Below are 22,176 nucleotides of genomic sequence, written 5' to 3'. Positions count from 1 at the left end.
GTGTCCAGAGCTTTTTGCCCCCCCCCCCCCCTGTGCACTGTGTCCTACTGTTATTGGATTTGGACAAGGCTGGGGTTAGAGGATGAGGAAGGGCTCTGGTGCGTCTTCATTGATTCTTCAGCCACTATGAAATTGTTGTCTGTTTGCTCATTTCATCTTCCCATCCTTGCAAAGTCCATCATTGTAAAACGATCCTGCCGCCCCTCTGCCTTGGACAGGGCAGCTATAATGTCATTAATAAGGGACGATCACATAAAAGAGGAGATGAAACTTAGGATTGCAGCTCCCGGATCACGAATGCTGTAGTTTTTAAGTATAATTAAAGGATGAACTTTCCCTGGAAGAAAAGGGGGGAACAGAGCAACAGAGAGGAAAAGAAGCTGAATTCTCCTGTTAAAAGCTCTCGGGGTTGCAATGGTAATTAACAGCGTGTCTCTGGAGAGGACGTGCTATTAGAAATGAGATGCTGGGTTTGTGCAATGGGTGGGGCCCCAGTTCTTTCATGTTCTCGTTGCCCTTATTCACATCTCCACTTATTTTACCCAAACCTTCCAATCTGCTCTGTCACTGTACGGCTCAGCCCTCACCCATCAACCTCGCATCAACCCACACTTCTCTGCAATGCAGAGCAAATGTGACTCAATTCAGCCTGTCATCATTGTTCCACATCAACTCCCTGCGATGCCGAGAACAAAAAAGCCTCATTTTTGCATACGGCGTCATCTGCATGTGCAGCTACAATAAAAGCCATTTTAAAAACGGCTTGGTGAGAGAAGTATTTTCTACCTGTGTCCAGCTTGAATTTCGTTGTTGCCCTCCCACCAACTAGAGTCAACGTAAATTGCTAATTTTCACACTCGTCCACAGAGGGAGCACAACACCTGTTGTTACTGTACTTTCTGTCCTGATTGGGCCTGCAACACTGCTCCTGTCTTGCGCAGTAAGTGTTGTCATGGTAACCTGCAAGGCAGCTAAAGACTTGTACTTTTCTAAGCTCAATTCCCCGATAAGACCAGACGATGGTAAACACACCCTCCTGTCGATGCTTCATCTTACAAATCATATTTTTATCATAACGGTGGCTGAATTAAGAATTTCAATATAGAACGTTGCTGACGTGGTGTCAACCAACTGTATTTTCAATTTTACAACATTTTATTACCGGTCCTCTCCTTTGTCGATGGAGATATATGAGTTATAATATGCAACTTGCACAAGGGCCGTTCTTTGCAGAGCCATCAATTTTTAACCATGCCAATGGGTTCGCCTCCCGTTGCTGCATAAAGCAAACACCAACTTACAATCACATATTTTTTACTTTTTGAAAGAATACATGTCTCAAAACGCCACTCAATCTGAAGGCTGTTTGAAATAGGGTGTACATTTGCTGATGTGTGTTTGGTGCTTGTCTATTTCGTTCTCTTCGCCTTCCTGTGTGCAAAAAAAGGATTACGCAGAACCATGTGTACCATTTTTCTGCCTGTTTCACACCTTGTGGGGGGAAAATTATGCCTGACAGGACTTCAGATTTCTCTGCAATGATAAAAAATAAAAACATCCTGTTTCTGTCTCTCAAAAACACACACATACAGTCCATAATCATACTTCCTGCCTGGTTATTTTAAATATTGCTTCAAATATGGCTGGACAAAATATGATCACAATACATTTTTACCTTCCTAAAAAATGTTTTTGCCACAATACATAATTTGTTGCTGGTTTGAAAGAATTCTGATCAAGACTGAATCCAAACAGATCATTAGTTTGACATTAAAATATAATTGTACAAAGAGTAACTTCATAAATCATTGAATTGTGTAAATGCGACTTGTACGTGACTTAAGAACATAATAGATAATAAAGCAAACGTACTTACAATCCTTACAAAACCTCTGACTTCTGAATAAATCCATACATTTACCTCAACCAAGGCGGTTCTGCTTTCACCCAATAGGATTTGCACATACAATGGATGAAGGATGTGACAGGGATCAGGAAAAAACCTTTGCATGAACTCGATTGATTTTCATTTCACTTCATGCTTTGACATATTTCATATACAGTGTAACTGAGCAATCTTATTGAATCTGGATTGATCCATTGTGTAAACAATAATGTGCCATTCACCAGCCCTGTTTGTTGAAGTATGACGTATATTGGGAATTAAACCAGTGGGGTTATGGGTCCAACATGCAGAGAGGGAGACAGATGTACCTTTGCCACTTTGCAGGGGTTGATTAAATCGTGCATGAGAGCCATCGTAATCTGGGTGTTGTACTTTCATGTATCACTGAACATGGTAAAGGCACACAGAAATGCAAGAAAATAAAAAGAGGTTTCGTTGTGTGTGATTTCATCATAGAACCCCGGGCGTAATAACAAGGTGTGCCACACAACCGTGAAAGCTTATCTAGTAGTAGTTGTAACTGATTTACATGCAGCTGCTGACTCGCAGAGCTTCTCCTCCTCCCACCTGCACAGAGGAAAGAAAGTCAAAATAAGTGCCCCTCAGGGTAGTGCCAGCATGCAGTGTTGCTTGTGCCAGGCGTTGCCTTGCAGACAAGTGCAGGAGAGCATTTAGGTTGTGCTGTCGTGGCTTTTACACACAGAGGACCACTCAAACTAATTCCCTCCTGTTGTTTCATGTGAAAGACAAAGGGTCTACTCATCGGCTTCTAGAAGGGGGCGTTCATGTGCGTCTGCTGGTTCGTCATCCTGTTTGGATATGCTGGTTTTTTTGTTTCTTTTTTTCCTGCCTGACTGCTCATGCATCTGCCCCTCTGTCAATCTCGAAATGCCGGCTATGGATCTGGGCTGAATTTGGACAGCTTCTGCAATGTTTTCTGTGCAACGTTGGTTTTCCTCTCCTCTGGCTTGGAAACCATTCCAGTGTTAGAATCTGAGTCTGTGAAACCACATGATCCCATACACTGTGAAATCGGACAGACTTGGGTGCCAATGTAATCCTGATTACCGCTATCTTAACATTGGCCACCATTTTCAACAGTTTTCCAGTATTGTGAAAATTAATAATATAGCAGTCAAAGATTTGACATTTTCCAGTATTGAAAGTGCATGATGTTGCACTATGTGTAAATCAATCCTGATCAGGGTTAGATTGGATTCGATTATTATTATTGTCACCTAACCAGAATGCAAATAAACATTCAACAAAAGTACACGAAGTCATTTGAAGTACAGTGTAACTGTGAGAGAGAGAGACTTTGATATACATCTACTGTCTTCAACTTTGAACTTTGTGTGGATTGTGTGAGCAGTGTATAGAAGAAATCTTCTAGTCCAGAGGTTCAAGATACTTTATTATCATTATGCAAACATAATAAAATCATGTGAAGGCCCACGGCTTAAGGCACACATCATAACATAATCAAAATCAGAAACAAAAACTAAATTATCTCTCAAGAAACTATATATATATACACAAAGAGAGAGGTGTCCAAACTGTGCCATGGAGGAGGAGGTTTTCCTTCCAGCCGGTACAAGTTCAACACCTCCTTCAATTTGAGAGAAGGAGCTCATTAGTGAGATAAGCTGCTGGAGAGATGGTTGGAAAGAAAACCTGGAGTGTCTCGGCCCTCCATGGAACAGTTTAGACACCTCTGTTCTAGTCGATTGCATGCTTAGTTCTTGTCTATAGAATAAATACTGGGCAGAAGTAAGAGAATGGGTGCATCTTAAATCTCATCTCCACCAGGCGAGAGGGAGTGTGTCAATCACTCATATTACACCGATTTGTTCCACACCCACACATGCATGAAGGCGGAAACAACACACGTAGATGTGCACACAGACACTTTCATGACAACACGTAATTATGCTGCTTCGCCACGCCCTGCAATGAATGGCCCATTTATTTCTGCATTTAAAAAAAAAAAACAGGGAAATGTCGATGGACTTGAATTCTTGAGTTTTTACCAAAACAATTGAGACAAGAGAGGAGGAAGAATGGTTTGATAGTCAAATCAATTTTCAAAAAAGATCAAATTAGACATATGATTTGACTTTGCCTCATTCTTATAAGTGAGGTTTTCTTTATTTCGTGTGTACAGTGGTTCGTTCTCATAGTGGCTCCAGGGGTCCATCAGAGGATTCCAGGCCATCCCAATAGTCCATCCATGTAGCACAATGACACATTATACCACCTCTGTGGGGGTTTGAATGGTGGGAAAGAACAGAGGACTCTAAAACGATGCTTCTCCTCATCTATCACTTGATAGTGTGCAAATCATTCACCTCATTGTTCCCATCCTGGTGAATAGAGTTCCAACCATCTGCTCCGACTCCAGTCGGCTTGACATCATAGTACATTTTCTGGCTCAGAGGCTGAAGGCAGGAACATGCCTGCCATATATAAAATGACCCTATCTCCAAGTGTGTTCTTACAAACTCAGATCTTTAAGACTCTCATCAGTTGTGAATTTAAGCTGCAGCTGGACAGTCGTAGGCTGTATTAGGTATCGAGAGACTTTGGGCTAACCTTTTATGAACAGTGATCGCTGTGGCCAGAGATCATAAAAATAGTGTGGAAAGAGTAACAAGGAGTGTTTCAAGGAGTGTTGGATTAAAATGGGACAGCATGAAGCCTGAAACAATTTCCTGCGCTTCCTGGGGAGCTCAGTGGAGACGTCCTCTCCAGGCAGCAGCTGACGTGTGTAATTGATCTGTGGGATAAACTAACAGCACGGAAGCAGAGGAAGGAAGAGCTGTATCTGCCTCTCACACAGAGAGCCACAGCTCTGCAGTGTGTAATTTGCACAGTGTGGCTACTTTGAACACTCTCTCCACAAGTATAACATTCCAGCAAAAGCAGTGCAGCACCAGAAATCTGCACGCCGGGGATGTGTGTCGGTGTGTATCCTCACAGGAAGTTCCTATTATGTAGGTAAAGCGTGCAGCCTTTGTAGAGCCCGGCTGTGCACAAATACCAAGCGGCGAGTGGCTGTTGAACTTTGGAAATGTCAGCCGCTGCTCCTCGCAGACAGCACTATCGGTTTATGCCTGTGTGTCCTCCCATCCTCTGTCCCTGCATGCCTTAAAACTTTGCTTGTGCTCAGAGTGACCTACCGGAATCTTTTTGAAGCCGTGTCTGTGCGGGAAGCAAACAAACGGCACATGGCCTTATTTCATTCCCCCCCCCCCAAAGAAAAACACAAATAACCTTCCCAGCTTTTGCTGTGAGGATACGCGCGCCTCTGGTCATGGCTAGGATGTCTGATGGAAAGGTGAGTGGAGTACATGAGGTTCAAAGTTCATCATCTGGATATACCGTATTTTCACGACAATAAGGCGGACCTAAAATCCTTGAATTTTCTCAAAACTTGACCGTACGTCTTTTAACGCGGTGCGCCTTTTATGTGGCGCACGGCGCTCAAAAATCAGTCCAAATGCTTTAGTGCGACTTTGGTAAGCGACGAAGCCGCGCCGTTAGATGGATTGTTGGAGCGTTACGGCTGCCGTCGTCAGGAGCCTCGCGGAGTGATACGTACCGGTGCTGTCCTTCAACATAGTATTATTGCGTGCTGATGAAGCGGAGTTCCAACTCGAGGCTGTCAGTCCCGCAGCAGAACACGGGAATAGAGCAGCGGCGAGCGAATCCAGCATTAATGAATGGAGGAAGTGGAGGAAGCAAGAAGAAGACCTGCAGCAACCCATCTCCTGCGATCTGCGACTCCGTGCGCGCCGATCTCACCGATACTGTCTAAACCCAAGTGAAGCAAACTAACTCGGAGCTTGCCATCATCCCGGGTGGATTAGCCAAAGAACTCCAACCGTTCAACGTTAAACTGCGAGCTGCGTGGGAGCGCTGGATGACAGAAGGCGAACACACATTCACCAAGACAGGGAGGTGACGCTGGGAGAGTTTCATCTTGAGAATAAGTTGAATAAAGTTGAACTTATCTTACTGTTTCGTTTCGCTTAATGCGCCTTAAAACCCGGTGCGCCTTTTGTATGAAAAGAGATGCGTTCATTGAAGTTGCGCGAAGTTGTGCCTTATAACCAGGTACGCCCTATGGTCGTGAAAATACGGTAAATGGAAAGTATAGTGTAACACGATCCACTGGAGAGGATTTGCCTCTAGAATGGAGTACAAGTGCTATAGGGTTGGATTCCATTTCAGCACCATGGACAGCTCCATTTCTGGAGCCGTCCATGGTGCTGTCACATGCGAAACAGGATTACAATTTACCTTACATCCCTGTTCCTAATTCCGCCTGTGAAAGCCGGAAACGGCATTTCTTCGTGCCTTTCTCAGCGCTGGAGGTATGGCTGGAGTGGTGGAACATGGCTGTCTTTGTGCCAGCCCGCATCAGCTCACGCCGGCGCTTCATGGTCAGGTTTGCATCATTCTTCCTCCAACCGGAGCTGTTGAATCGCAAAAATCACACCATTATACCGTTATCATCATCAGCTCTTCCTCCGCTCTCAATGCAACTCCCCTCCAAGAAGTGATCAATCAATTCATGGCCCTATTGGCTCCTCAGTGGCAAACTGCAGTCGTTGACTCTTGACCTTCCTTCATAACAACAGCTCTAAATAAAATGGCGTTACTTGTCAGCCCCTTCTCTTATTCTTTTGCCGTCTCTTCTCTCATAGACGCCGTCTCGGGGGGGGGGGGGGGCTTTAGCTGGCTCTTGGGTGCCCTCATGTGTTTGTTACTGTTTGCTTGCCTTCAGATGAATGTGCTCTACAGTCATGGAAAATGAATAGGACACCCCGTTTAATAAGTCAGTAATGACAAATCGCATTTTTCTCCATCGCTGGAAAATGAAGTGATTTAAATAATATGCAGGTGAACAACCAAAGTGTGCCTTGTTTTAGTCATTAAATGAGAGCTATCGACAAGAAAAATGCCCTAAGGAGAATGTTTGCACACGCTGCACCCTGATAGCTAGTGTTACGCCCACATTAGTAGCTGTGTGGAAAGTTTGCCTCACTCCTCAAACACACAATTCTTTCCGCTGTGAGATGTTGGGGTTTCTTTCATGTACAGTTTTGAGTTGCTGCACGGCATCTAAAATGAATTAAGCTCTTTGATTTGACTCCATTCCAGGACTCAACATTTCTACGCCAGTCCATAGAGGCTTCACTTGCACGTTTTGAGTTATTGTCATGTTGCAGGGTTCAGTCCCGCTTCAGCGTTCATGTTTTTACTGATGGTCTCATGTGTTCCTCAAGCATCTTCTGATATACAGTAGAATACGTGATGGATTCTATGATGGTGCTGCAGCAAAGCATCCCAAAGGACCGCATTTCCACCTCACAGCTGCCATTTTTCTGGAAGGCTGTAATGGGTGTAATATTAATCAAACTATCCTGGTGTCCAAATAATTCAGTGTTAAGCTTGTGCATTCTCTTTCTGATTCTGGAGGCAGTTTTTATATGAAAGCTAGAGCCTGCAGTAGGTCCCGTGGCGACGTTTTGGGGTTTTTGGAGACCTTTTTTAGCATCCTGCCGTCTCCTCGCAGGGGGAACTTTCTTGGATGGCCAGACCCGGATATATAAACATGCTGACTATTTTCCAGACTGTGGAACGGCTGAATTTATATTCTTTATTGAACTTTTTTTAATCCTTTTTAGATTCATAAGCTTCTACAATCTTCTTTCTGAAGGTCTCAGAGAGCTGTTTCTCGTGTGTGTGTGTGTGTGCGCGTGTGTGTGTCCTCTCACATTTGTGGATAAACTACGCAAAATGTCATTGAACTTGTCTCCAACAAATAACATGTGCTACTTTGACTATCGCTGACTTTAAAGGTGACAAATTAAATAGTAAAATATGTTTGGGGGGGGGGGCGTTCTTTCCACACAGCAGAACAATGAAGTGTGACGGTGTGTCATCGCTCTGTTTTTGCAGGAAGTGCTTTGAACCTGACTTGCCGGGCGTTCTTTGGTTACGGCGGCGATGTCAGCCCAGTCGTCTACTGGATGAAGGGGGAGAAGTTCATCGAGGACCTGGATGAGGAGCGAGTCCAGGAAAGCGACATCAAGTAGGGATTGCTGCCAGACTCAAAGTCATTTAATTAATACACCACAGATGAATATATTAGATAGAATGTTGGAGTACAAGTACAGTCAAACATCCTGTCTAAGAGGAGCATTTCAAAAAAGCTCTTGCGGTCTTGTTTCCGTTGAAAGTCCTTAGTACATAAATCATCGACATTTTAGAATACAAATAAAAATAAAACCAATATTAAATTACTCAATTGATGCAAAATAACAATAAAATAAAAAAAATTACACCACAGATGCAAAATAACAATAAATTACAAAGACACATAATATGTGTCTTTGATTAATAACACATGTAGATAAACTCACTGGAACATAATAAAGCGCAATAGCAATGGCTGTGCATGGTTTAGCCCATTGACTCTAAAGTGTAAACACTAGAGCTGCCATTTATTTGCAACTGCTGCTTTCTGGTTTTTGCAGATATTTGAAGCTTATTTCAAATGATTGCACCACTTTTCTTTTTTGTTTAGTTGTTTGTCTGCAGTACATTAACACCTTGTGCAAATAGCAAACATGATTACACTTTATATACTGTGCACAGTAACAACAGACTTGCATACTTCGAAAGCAAAAGATAATCCTAATTTTATTTTAGTTTTTGTCACGTGTGAATGATGAGCCCTGAAATGGGAAATTCATATTAAAACCACAGGAGAGATACTTTATAGTTATAAATTGCTCTCTGCTCGCATCCACAAAACAATTGAAGCTGTTTAATATGCAAAAATGTGCAGCATATTGACATAATTCAAAGGATTGACAGCCTTTACCCGACAAAGAGCAAAAGCTGCTCAGGAGACTGAACACTGTGCCACCAGTAAGGCTTCATCACAGCTTAATAGGCCATCGGATTGAGTGTATTGGGTTTTGCCACAGTTGTAAGTAGAGCATTCGGTATTGGCCCTTATCCACCGACCACACACACACAAAGACAAAAAAACACATCCCTGCACAATGAGAACGTAAAACTGTGTTCTTCGGTGGTTGCTTGCTTTTTAACGTTGTTTGTTCTGCAGCTGGCTCGGATCGGGGACGTTGGGGTGTCCACGAGGGTCGCAGCAAAGAGAGTTATTGTGTGCAACTGCATCATCAGCACCAAGATAATAGAGTGAATCATCCTTAACTCTCAAACGCAAGCAAATTTCACATCTCTGGAATGTGATTTCACACCGAAAGTGGTAGATAATATGGCTATTATGTAAGGTACATCACTGCCCTTTAAGTTAATGGCATTAATTAATTACATTAATGGCTGTCTTTACTGTCTACTGGGCTACTGAAGTGTAAAAGACTGAAGCTCCAACAATGAAAGATTATAAAAGGAACCATTTGTGAAATTCTGAAACTGTTTTTAAGAGTTTAACTTCATAGGTTACAGTTGCAGACAAGATATTGTTTTTTCCTCCTGCCATTTATAAAAGTTCTTTCGAGTTCAGTTGTTCATTTTGTCAAAGTGCTACAGCTTTGTTTTGTTTTTTAAAAAGAAAATAGGTTGTCACATGGGATCCAATTTGCTTTTTCTTTGGTTCATTTCACTCTCAGCTTTCCTTTAAAAGCAAGCATCTCTATGCTTCAGTCTATTCTAAAGTTCGGTGTAGCTGTAAAGTGACGTGCACTCTTGCTGCTTTATGCCTTTGCACGGTATGAAAATGTGAAATATCAGTTTCACAAAAGAAAGGTGTCCATTCTGCACCAGGAATTAATGTCTCTGGCCAATCCTCTCTTTTTATTTCCTCATAAAGGTTCCCCAACATTCTTTACTTTTGTTGCTTAAAGTACTTTCAACACCAGCTCGGCTCTTCGTCTCCCTTCTGGTGGTGAACCACATTTTTACACACCTTGATGGGAAGCGAGGGTGCAGACGGGGAGGAAGCGGACCGAGTGAGAAACATGGCAGGAGTCACCGAGATGAAAAATAAAGAGACATCTGTGACAGCGAGAAGCAAATCAGAAACAAAACTCACTTTATCCGCCATTCTCTGTGACGCCAGGCTTCCATCGCTCAAAGGCTGAGGGTTTAACCTTTCAATAATTCACACCAATATTTCATGTGGCCGATCAATAATGGATTTGGCCGTGCACTCTCTGCCGCTGACACTGCTGCCATAAGCTTTTTCACATACTGCCAGCGCCCTCATCTCACTCGCATAAAGGCAGCCGGACATAGAGGAAGCAGTGGTGGAAAAGAGAGAGGAGAAATAGCACTTGAACAATTCTGCGCTCACCTCGCAGCCAAATCTCCTGCAGCGGATTCAAAGGGCGTGTTTCTATGGGTTACCGCTTGTCTTCAGCCTGGCACGCACACACTTTATCACGAAAGCATCCACTGGCAAACTTGAGCTCAGAGATGAACACTCATATATCAGGCTCTGAGATTCTGCAGGCGTTCATTTACCCGAATCTGCAACTATTGATCCAGAGGAGTTCATTGCTATGGTAACCCCATCTCATAAATTCTAATTTGCAACCCCGGGACGGGCCTGTTGTCGTTAACGTAGCACGGATGGCTTGACATTAGCATAACATGCAGAGATTAATAAATTAGCCGAACAAATGTTGCTCAGCATTATAATGAGGTTGATCGATACGCCATCGATCAATTCAGTTGGTGTTTTGCAGGTGTAGGTGAGAACTGAATGCATAAAATGAAATTGATTGGTAAATGAGCAAACACAAGAGAGAGAGAGGGAGAGAGAGAGTCGAGAGAAAATATGCCTGCAGCCGGGTTTAGGGCACGTTTGTGAGTCACTCATTCGACGAGCTCCGTATCAATCAACTTAATCAGCAGACTGAACGGCAGAAGGAGTTTTAGATTGATTAGCAGTAGATGCTGCTCTATAGTCTGAAATGAGGATTCACATTAGCCTCACTCCTTGTGATATTATTCCCTTCTCATCTGTATATTGGAGCCTCACCTGGACCTTGAAACCGCAGGTCCCTCATCATCTCCATTTGAGGCCTGTTGTTGGATACTTCTCATCGGGCTGTGTGGCAGGGAGCTGTGTCGGCTCACAGAGCGAGATCATTTGAAACTGGAGGCTTCAAAGTGGCCTCCACTACCCCCCCGCAAAGACATGAATTATTCCCATGGTTCCTCCCCCGCTACACTCCCCACTGCACAACAAACTCGGCTGAAAGCGCAACGATCATCAGCTCTGCCTCGGCCCCTCCATGCCGAGTGAATGACGCTCCCTCCGCTGACGACAAGTCTCCCCAACAAGATTTCCTTATGTGGAGTTTATCGACTGGACATCCAGGGAGGAGGTGGATCCTCATCCCACTCCTCCTCAGCTCATAACCATTAATAGCACATACTGTAGATGATTCACACACACACATGCAAATAGAGGAGAGCACTTTCTCATTTCCACTTGTTTTCTCCAAAGTGTCGTTTGTGCCGGAGGTGCTGTAAAAGTGGGCTAAGTGGTGTGTCTAAGGTATGAGGGAACATTATCTCCCCATTCTCTCCTCCTCCATCAGGCTCAACCAGCCCAGCGGGGGGGGACACTCATTTACTTTATGGAATATTACTTTCGCTCCTTCTCTGTTACCATGGCATCCGCTATAAAAAGATTTTCTGATTGCCAGTATTTGACCCCCTGCCGCACATTCGTAGGACGAGTCCTTATTGATTTTCATTTTTCATGCGTTTAGACTGCAGAGAATTAAATTAACGTACAAGGAAGTGTTTCCCTTTAGCACAAGTGAAGCCTCGAGCACACGGGTGCTTTAAACTCTGCGAACTGACAGGATGGGTCGAAATTTAGTGAACTTTGCTCTCACAAACAATCTCATCATTGCATACTTTGTATGCTAGATTCTGAATATGAATTCAAAGGTGTTCAGTGTTTGGTCCTTGTCTTGCAGGGTTGTGAGGGAGCACCTTGGTGAGCAGGAGGTGGCCATCTCTTTGACTATTGGCTCTTTGGAGGAGGACGATCTGGGGAACTATTCTTGTTATGCTGAGAATGGCAACGGCCGTCGCCAGGCTACCATCCAGCTCCTCAGGCAGGGTAAGGGCTCTGTGACATCACTCCCTCTAACTGCTTTAAAAAATAAAAATATTCATCCATGTCTGACACGGTTCTGTATTATCTGTGAATGAAGTATGCAAATGTTGGGAGCATCACTTCATCAAAAGGACATGTATTGGACACCAGTCTCTGGTTTGACTCCCGTGGGGTTGATGAACCATAGTGGGTTGAAGCCAATAATGGTTCAAATGTCCCTGTGTAATGCAAAATGGGTCGTTTGTCCCGTATCGTCATACGACTTCACAGTTTCCTCTGCTTGAGTCGTGCAGCTCGTTATTTTTTGATGGCCCACAACTCTTTTTTCTCTTTCAACCTTTGATCGTTTCCAGAGACAGGAGGCAGCATTCCAGAGGTAGCGCTCTAATAAACCTGTATCTGCAGCCCAGCCACATCCAAACGGAACAACCAGACAAAATTAGAGCAAAATAGTTCCTTCAAAGCATGCTGAACATTAAATCGGTGACAAAAGGAAAGAAAATGCTGGTCTTAAATTCCACAGGTAGCCCAAAATAAATGGGCCGAAATCAGGAACTGCTGGTGTGACACGTTCTCCACAAACGAAACAAAGCAACGTAATGTCTCTCCAGCAAGTGGCTTTAGATTTCACAAGTAAACGTGTTGTGCAGCTTCTCATCTTGTGTTAACCTGCATTTTGAGCTCTGTTTGGTTGTGTCGCTTCTTCCTACGCCTCTTTTCATGCACTGGCTGTCACCCTGCAACGAGAGGTAATTTAATGCCTGTTTAAACAGCAAATTGGTCCTTTTCCCAACAGGCCAGTGCGTTCAGCATACAATTACATTTTAAATCTTCAGCTGTCTGTCTCCCTGCTTTAATCTTTGTCTCTATGACCATCTTTTGCGGCTGCCCCAATTACTTTTGTCTTGTAGACTCTCGACGGTTCCATTTAACGCGCTCTGTCAAAAACGGCGCTTGAAAGGCAAGGGATGCTATAAACGACTCGAGCGCCATCGCTCTCTGTCTTCCGCATTATTCTGCTGTTTATATCACGTTTCACGTCTCATAATATCGCCAGCGGGTCTTTGAATATCTCTTTACCCATCTCAGAAGGAAGAGAGAACTTGAAAGCGAGAAGACAGAGAGGAAGCGGTGACCGATGAAGCACCCGCCTGTCGACAGAGTGCAGATTGAATAGCAGATATTACATTTTACAGGGCCTGTAAGCCTGTCGTTGATGAGCTAAGACAACAGCAGCTATCTCTAGCGTCATATTTACCATACAGGCTTTAATAAAACTTGTTTGAACCAAAATACATGTTCAATTATGTGAGTCAAAATCACCTCGGCTCCATCCATCCATCGTTTCTCGTGGTCTGATGGAAGGGACACATTTTCTTTTGAGATTTTCTTCAAATGAAATAAATGATTGAAATGTGGGCGTTAAATCCACTAACATTACATTTTGTCAGAATGTCTCATGTCCTTGTATCTGAACTGTTTTATGACTCAGTGACATCATCCTCCAGGGGGGAGTGTCTCTCCTCAGTATATGTAGTCTTTGATGGACAATGCATTGTGGTTGACGTGGCGGCTGCACGGCCTTCCAGGCCGCAATGGCACAGATAAAAGCCGAGCAGGTAAATGCTGCTTTCATGTACAACATAACTCATCCTTCCCTCAAGCTGGGCCTCTGGGGAGATGAAGGGGAGATAATAAAGACGGGAAGTTAATGGAGACGGAGGAAGAGAATAAGGAGGAGACGCGAGGGAAGACCGATGGGAGAGAGAGGTGGGGGGTGCAATGTAGAAGGGAGTAACTGATGGGCGTAAACGGAGGCATCTTGTTTTGAAAATGCCTCCGTCCATGTCCATGCTTGTCACAGGTCCCACCGTGGACGGCGGCCAACGTGCACAGCTGTGTCATTGCTGCGCTGCTCCATAGAAATGAACCCAATTTCTCATCTCCCTTTTCCCCGTGTGTCTCGCTGCATTGTGCCCTCTCATTTTTCCCAAAGTCATTATGAGCCTCATGTCTCTTTGCGAAGATTGATGTTGCTCCTCTCTAAGCTGAGCTCTTGTAAAAATTTTGATTTTTTTTCCAGCCCTTTAGCCAATGTAAATGTGTCCCATAAGTGTCTCACGCTGTGAGCTGAAGAGGAAAACAGCGAGCATAAAAAGGAAAAACCTGAAGTCCAACCTGGTGCAGGAATCAATTCTGTTTTTGACTAAACTTTTGTTCATCTGGACTTCTTTACATATTTTCTGTGTGTGTGTCGCCCACAGCAGAGCTCATGTACACCGTGGAGCTGGCAGGAGGGCTGGGAGCGATTCTGCTGCTTCTCATCTTCTTCATTTCCCTCTACAAATGCTACAAGATCGAGCTGATGCTTTTCTATAGGAGGCACTTTGGCAGCGAGGACATGGACGGCGGTAAATCATCTCTGTCTCTGCCTGAAGCCTTTTATTCCTGAACTTTTTAACCACTTCTTATCCAAAACACACTCTCAATCAAGCAAAGACGTTATCAGTAGCAGCCTGTGTGAGATTAGCTTGATGGATTCACAGGGATTACATGTGCTTTCTCTCTCCATCTCTCTTTCTCTCTCTCCGCGACCCAAGATTGCATTTGTTTTCACAGTCCTGCAGTGGCTGTACAGGAAGAGAGAAGGCAGAATTTCAATTTGCTGCCCATTTAAAAAGCGATCAGTCTTATTTTGTCATGGGATGTTGGCCACCCCCTGCTGACGAAGGCCAGATCGTGGAACATGGGGAACGACTGGGCTCAGAGCTCATTAGAGGTGTAAGAAGCCTGAAACGGCGCCCCCACTTTGTCTTTTCTCTACCGAACATAGTTAACTTTTCCTTCAGTAAAGGATTTGTCTGTTTCTGTCCCAGCGTCTTTCCTTTTTTGCTTTGCAGTTTCACTCTTCTCTGTTTTCTTTCCGACACTTCTGGAATGACTGACTTCGCATTTGAATCAATGGCCTGTTTCTCCAGTAGCATGAATTATCTATTACGCACTGTTTTGTTGACTCAAACTTCCACATGATTAAGTCATACCGCCGGGGACCCGCCAGTACAAGCTGTTTTTGATTTTCCAAGTTTGCCAGGCAGTTAATTTGCAAGGTTGGTTGCTAATTTGAAAGCCTTGTTTGATGTTTGGAGCCTTTTGAGAGCAACCCTGGCCGTTCCAGTGAGTTTCAAAGCTGTGTGTGCTCCTCAAAGAGTCTGCGGAGGAAGCGCCTCTTCCCTTTTTGGATGGCCCACTCTCCAGTTTCTATGGAGCATAATGACTAGGATTCACTCAGTATGTCACCAGTACGGCTTTTTTTTCTCTCTCTCTCTTCTGTTTTCTGCCTTTTCAGTTATTCCTATTGCCTTCTGGGAAATTATCTGAGGTAGGGAGAAGTGGTTATTCTTGAATCTGGATTGGGGTATTTTTGTATCTACGTCAATTTATTTCTTATATACTCAGACACAATGCAGTATTGCCAAATATAAATGACTTTTCTGTCCAAATACTTGATTATTACTTCTGCCAAGGAGGTTAGGGAAGTTTTTGTGTGCGTTTATCTGTCTGTCTGTTAGCGAGACAACTCAAACATTTAACGACTGATCTTGAAGAAATGTTCATGAAATGTTGGGAATGTTACCAGGAACAGATGATTACATTTCGGTGATGATCCAGAAGAGATCCTGGATCCTGAAATGTTCATGAACATTGAAGTCAATGGAGTTTCAAAATGTGTTTGTCAATATCTCGGTTGATTATTAATCGATGTTTATGGAATTTGACACATTCATGTAGGGTGGGAACCTCTATCTTTCCACCGAATTCCATCCGGATTTGATCCGGATTGGGGATATTATCGAGATTTTTGGCTCGCTTATTACTACCTCTACAAAGGAGGTTCTGTTTTTGCTGGAGGTTGTATTTTTGTTGTCTTCAAAAGCTATGGATCTAGGTCCAGAAGACATCACCATTACTGTGCTTTTTATGAATAACACTAAACTAATAGTGATATCAATGTGAATCAAATTGCTAAAGGTTTGTTTTCATGGTTAAGGAATCTAAAAATAGAGATAAGATAAATATAGGGACATTATTTATAGGGGGGACTGATTATGCAATTTGAACGGAAATTATCATGACCAACATATTTAACACAGTAATCAAATTATTATTTGATATTAGTTCCTTTTGTAGGTGAATGGAAGTTAATAATAAAATATGAAGGTATTGCAATATTTCATTATTTGACATTTCCGTTTTGATGTAGCACATTCATGGTTTGAGACTCACATCATCTCTACACATCTGGCTGCACTGTCCATATAATTTGAACTATTTAGAGATTTTACTATCGGGATTGAAGGGATTTTTTTTTTCCAACGGGATGCATGAGCCACTCCCTTCTGTTTATCACTGTTTTGCAGACAACAAAGACTACGACGCGTACCTGTCCTACACCAAAGTGGATCCGGACCAGTGGAGTCAGGAGACCAAAGAGGAGGAACGCTTTGCCCTGGAAATCCTCCCTGATGTGCTGGAGAAGCATTATGGCTACAAACTCTTCATCCCAGATCGAGACCTTATTCCAACTGGAAGTAAGTCTGAGTGTAAACATTCACCCCCTCACATTTGTACTGTAGTGGGGAGGGATTTTGTTTTTTAGTTGTTTCTGTTCTGTAGTTGCTGCACTGGCCATGCCACAACAACATTTAAATGTTCTGGATGTGAAGATGTACAGAGCATGGAAGAGACTGCAAAGTTCCATCCATCTTATCGGTTCAGCTTCAAAAGGCCAAAGAAAATCAACAGAGTGACGTTGATGGGGATCTGCATGATTGTTGCAGAAAGCTGTAGCAAAACATCTGAGGTCACCGGGGACTGAGGACTTGGACAGTTTTCAACTATTTTGTGCTGAAGATAAGTCAGAAATATCGGGGACTTGTGAGATGTTTGTCAAACCTGAATCTCACCACCTTTCTCTCTGAGAAAGAATGAGGCTTGGGGTGAGTTTTCAGGAGCATGTTGGATGTGTTTTTGTCATTGAAGTGTTCAAGTTGAGATGGATGGAAAAGTTTGAGGGATGAGGTTGCCAGGTAGCCATCACCAGACTCTGAAGATGAGTCAGAAGTATGAAGGGCAATTACAAACTAAATGGGAGGACAAGAAGGACTTTAGGTAGATTGGGTATTTGAAGTGCTACAAAATGCAGAAAAAAGCTAGCATGGATGGCCGTTAGATTTAAAGTCACCTTGAGGGATGAGTACAGTGAACGTGGAGAATGGATGTAGAGGCTAAAAGCATTTGAAGAAAGCGTTTAACTTTGAGAGAGGGCTTCTGTTTTCAGCTACCTTTTAGTGGGGGGTAAGAGGGCAACGGCTGCAGATAACTAGTTTGATGAAGAAGCTCCGAAGGAAGGAAGGAAGGAAGGAAGGCTTTATTCTTACACTTGTTCTGTTTAGGAATATAATAAACTGTAAAAACAATTATGCAATTAAATAAGTCTATGCTGCAATAACTGCTCATGTTTGACATCAAATAGAAATTTACAAATATAAGGTAGTTGTGAAAGCATGTCACCCATGAGTCTCACCTTCATGATGTCACCTGTGTCTCATGATGATGTCATCACTGTGAGTCTCACCTATGTCAGACGTGTTAAGATGTCAGTCAGGAATATTATGAATCTGTCAGTGGCAAAATTAAAACATTACTTGCACTATTTCATTACATTTTATGGCTTTGTTGAAAATGTTTCCATCTAAATTGATCATAAAATATTTGCTCATAATAATTTTTCCTCATCCCTGCAGCGACAGTCGAATAGTCTATCTGCTCAACAAATCCCACCTCAAGTTAAATCCTAATAGAAATTCATTACTTTTTTATGACATGTTTAATTTTACTTTGAATTTCTTTTCAAACAGGAGATATAACTTTATTATTTTTTCTTTTCATTTTCCAGAAGGGAAGCATTTTTATCACACTTCCACTTAAAGAATACATTCCAGATTCCACTATAATAAAGCAGCATTCTGTTACAATATAATACATCAATATTATTATATAATACAAAATATAAACTATATTTTACCCAACTTAAATCACTCTTTTATGGATCATTGGGAATGCCATAACTGCACTATTGCACACTGTAATATGATAACAGTGAAATGCACATTGGGGTTTTCTCCTGAAGCTGACCTCGTCTCATTTTAATGAAGAAACTTAGTTTAACAGTTTTGTTCATTCTTCTTTGGTGTGGCCATGTTGTCTGTTACACATAATGGCAATCGGTGGTGCAGGCCTCGCATAATTTAATAAGATGGTTTGAGGGACTACGTGGGAGCGTGGATGTGTGTTTGTTTGTGACATGTGTGGCAGACAGACAGACGGGGAGTTCGTACTGGTGGTCGACTATGTAATAAGTTTAGAAGTATGCAAATGATGTGTCTAATACAATGATACCGGATGCTGTAATGGCTTTTTGGTGACATCACCTGTATGATGGCGCGCGTGTGTCTCACCTGTATGATATCACCTGACTGAGTCACACACATCACAGGGAGGGTGCTAAAGCGTGAAGCAAGGGTTGAGGGCTAGGCTGATTGAAGGAAGAGTCAGCCAACGACGGCACGGTTGTGTACAGCCCAGGTAAGGGAGTTCAGATTCCAAGCGAGGAGGACTCGCTCGTTGTGGGTTTGCCACACTGGATTCCTGCATGGAAACAGGAAGCTGGATAGATCGTAGGTGTTTATTTCACCACAGAGAACAGGTGCATACGAGAACATTTGTCCATGTTCTGCTTGATGCGGGGGGAATACCATAGCTCGAGGTGAGAAAGCATATTTGCCTAAATGTGATGGATTGATCTGCTATTCAGAGCCACGGTAAGTCAATCTCTTGTGGTCAAGATATGCATTCATCCGGTTAGAAACTTGGACAAACCTTACAGAATGCATTAAATGCTCCTGAACCTACAGCTAACACATAGTTGAAAGTGTGTGTTATGTGATGGTTTTTTTCCCTCTGTGAATGAAAATTAAACATAACAGAGTTTCACCTTGGGTTTTCTTGTAATACTTTCCACATGCATGGGAATAATCTATGCAGGGCGCTCTTGGAGCTGATGGATTGAACAAATTAATCATCCATCGTGGTTCTCATCCATGCATTAATAAGTCTATGAAAATTCTGTCTGAACAGAGTCTCCAATGATGCTTAGTAGTCCGTCTGAGCCAGCGGTCCACAGTGTGCTCCGGTTAGCAGGGATGCTCTGTGTTTGTTCTAATCTATAGGCTTCATGTTGAAAAGATAAGACACAGCCTGGTCCACACAGACTCAAACATCACTAAGAAACTCTGCAAGGCTTCTGAGCTCTGCCTCTTTGCTTTCATCAAAAGAAAATTGCCAGAAGCGTCAGTGCCAAGTGAAATCATGATAGATGATGGTGTGATCAGGGAAATCAGGAAACGCGATTAATCAGAAGTGAAAGATCAAGATGGGCTCGGGGAGATGTTTCTGTGTCTGTACTGTGTCGTTCTTCCCGTGATCTGAATGTGAAAATGTCTGTTTAGGTTTCACCAGTGAACATTACCAGGATGACACACGACTCTTTGGAGGTACTCGCCCTCAGTCTTTTTCCTACTGCATCAGAGGCTGTTGTGTGATCTGGCAACCAATAGCAGCTCAGCCTAGAGACTGTCTTTAGATGCAGCACTTCATAGCCTGACATCCACAGTACTGATTGCATTGGTTAGTTAGAATAACGATTTACAACGCAGCATGACAAAAAGACACACATCCAGCTGGACAAATGCGTAGCTTTACATACACACACACATATATATAAGGTTCCAATATCTTTCTCTACACATTATAAACTCTATTCAGCACATTTAGACCAGACTCTGGATGTGGACAGCAGATTATCTCCCCGTCATTGTCGTGTGTTGCGTGTCTGTTGCTGTTTGTTCATCCATCATGGTTAAGTGTGGCGGTCCTGTTCTAATTACATCACATCTGAAGCTCAGAATAAATTGTCGCTCACGCATTCTCGTTCTCTTTGTCTTGACCGCGTGCTCTCTGCAGCCTACATAGAGGACGTGGCGCGATGCGTGGACCAGAGCAAGCGCCTCATTATAGTGATGACGCCCAACTATGTGGTGCGTCGAGGCTGGAGCATCTTTGAGCTGGAGACGCGGCTGCGCAACATGATGGCGACCGGCGAGATCAAGGTCATCCTGATCGAGTGCGCCGAGTTGCGAGGCATCATGAACTACCAGGAGGTGGAGGCTCTCAAGCATACCATTAAAACCCTCACCGTCATCAAGTGGCACGGCGCCAAGAGCAACAAGCTCAACTCCAAGTTCTGGAAGCAGCTGCAGTACGAGATGCCCTTCAGACGCACCGAGCCCATGCTCACGCATGAGCCGGCGCTGGACGCCAGCGAGCAGGGCCCCTTTGGGGAGTTGCAGACCGTTTCCGCCATCTCCATGGCGGCGGCCACCTCCACCGCCATGGCCACTGCCCACCCTGAGCTGCGCTCCTCGTTCCACAACACCTACCACACCACCATGAGGCAGAAACACTACTACCGCAGCTACGAGTATGACCTACCGCCCGGAGGGACCCTGCCGCCGCTCTCCTCTCTGGGAAGCCAGCACACCTACTGCAACATCCCACTGACACTGCTGAATGGGCAGAGGCCTCCAGGGAAGAGCCGCGAGCATAGCCTGGAAGAGGCGCACGCTAACAACGCCATGCTCCCGCTACTGCCGAGAGAAACCAGTATCTCCAGCGTCATCTGGTAATGATGGAGCGACTCGGAAGGGGCTGACGGGATGCCAGTCAGGATCAGGCATCACTTGGCTACGTCTGGTGACTCTTGGGAACACAGCGTAAGGGTGTGATGAAGGTGAAAAGTGTTCTGGATCTGCTCGGTTCCAGCGGATGTTACCTGGCAGGGACTGATGACGATGCTCCAGGATTCTGGACACTTCTATTCCAGAGGATGTTTTCTATGTGGAGCTGCAGGAGATGCAATGAAAGGAGTTTCGTGAACTCGCAAGTCTCACAAGAACCGCATTAGAAGAACCAACACACTATGGCAATTGTTCACAAACCTGCATACACTTACACACACCGAAATGTGTGTACATACAAACAAAAGGAAAACAGGGTCCTGTACATATATTTGGATTTCTTTGTAGCATCAGTGTTTTCCTGTTTTGTTCTTTTTTTTTTTTTTTTTTCTGTTTTATTTTTTTTCCTTTTTCACTTTAGGACTTCACTTTTGTACACAGGGTTGCATATTTGTATTATTTTATTTTATTTCTGCGCCGCATTGAGAGGAGCCGGATGAGGTGGCTCGGGCATCTATTTAGGATGCCTCCCGGACGCCTCCCTGGAGAGGCGTTCAGGCCACGTCCCACCGGGAGGGGACGCAGGACACGCTGGAGAGACTGTCTCTTGGCTGGCCTGGGAACGGCCCGGGATCCCCCCTGGAAAAGCTGGAAGAAGTGGCCGGGGAGAGGGATGTCTGGGCTTCCCTGCTTAGGCTGCTGCCCCGGCGTCCCGGCCCCGGATAAGCGGTTGAAAATGGATGGATGGACGGATATTCTTTCGGATATTTCTTTTTTTTCCACTGATTTCAATACGCTTGTTTGGAAAGCCAGTATTTCGTGTACCTGCGCTGTTGTGTTTTTGTTTGTTTTTAAACCTTTGTGTAATTTTAAGAACATTTTTAACCCTTTTTTTGGAATTACCCGGACATTTCAGGAACTTAAAGGAAGTGAAACTTCTTTTTGTTTACCTGTGAAAGGGTGTAATCTAGTTTAAAAGAAAATTATCTTTATAAAAAAAACAAAAATCATAGAATATGCAAAAAGTAGGAGGAGCTGACTAAAATAAACCGACATGAGGAGCCGAGGAGGAGGAGCAGTTGGGGAGTCATGCTAGTCTTGTCCAATCAGATCGACCCAGACTGGCTGGTCTCCCTCTTAGGCTTCATGTTTTCTATTGAAACAAGCAACCTTGCTGTTCGAGTGTGATCTAGGGAAATGCCTCACCTTAAAATAAATCTGTAGATTATTTTCAAATGAATTCTATTTTTATAACAGAAAAGAGTTTGCTTGAGAAGTCA

The 22,176-nt window shown here is 43.6% G+C and overlaps 1 protein-coding gene across 1 annotated transcript in view; it reads left to right on the top strand.

Annotated features, from left to right (window-relative positions):
* The window catches only part of il1rapl1a (interleukin 1 receptor accessory protein-like 1a), a 152,426-nt gene extending 131,581 nt beyond the window's left edge, over nt 1-20,845 (top strand). The window contains exons 6-11 of the mRNA XM_068746073.1: nt 7,874-8,006; nt 11,899-12,044; nt 14,306-14,452; nt 16,460-16,630; nt 19,610-19,654; nt 20,124-20,845. Coding sequence (XP_068602174.1) covers nt 7,874-8,006; nt 11,899-12,044; nt 14,306-14,452; nt 16,460-16,630; nt 19,610-19,654; nt 20,124-20,845 — 1,364 coding nt within the window. The remainder of the gene's footprint in view (nt 1-7,873; nt 8,007-11,898; nt 12,045-14,305; nt 14,453-16,459; nt 16,631-19,609; nt 19,655-20,123) is intronic.
* Nucleotides 20,846-22,176: the final 1,331 nt, after the last annotated feature.

The sequence above is a fragment of the Brachionichthys hirsutus genome, chromosome 12 (genome assembly GCF_040956055.1).
Source record: "Brachionichthys hirsutus isolate HB-005 chromosome 12, CSIRO-AGI_Bhir_v1, whole genome shotgun sequence".
Taxonomy (NCBI): Eukaryota; Metazoa; Chordata; class Actinopteri; order Lophiiformes; family Brachionichthyidae; genus Brachionichthys; species Brachionichthys hirsutus.
This window is presented reverse-complemented; position numbering and strand designations above follow the sequence as displayed.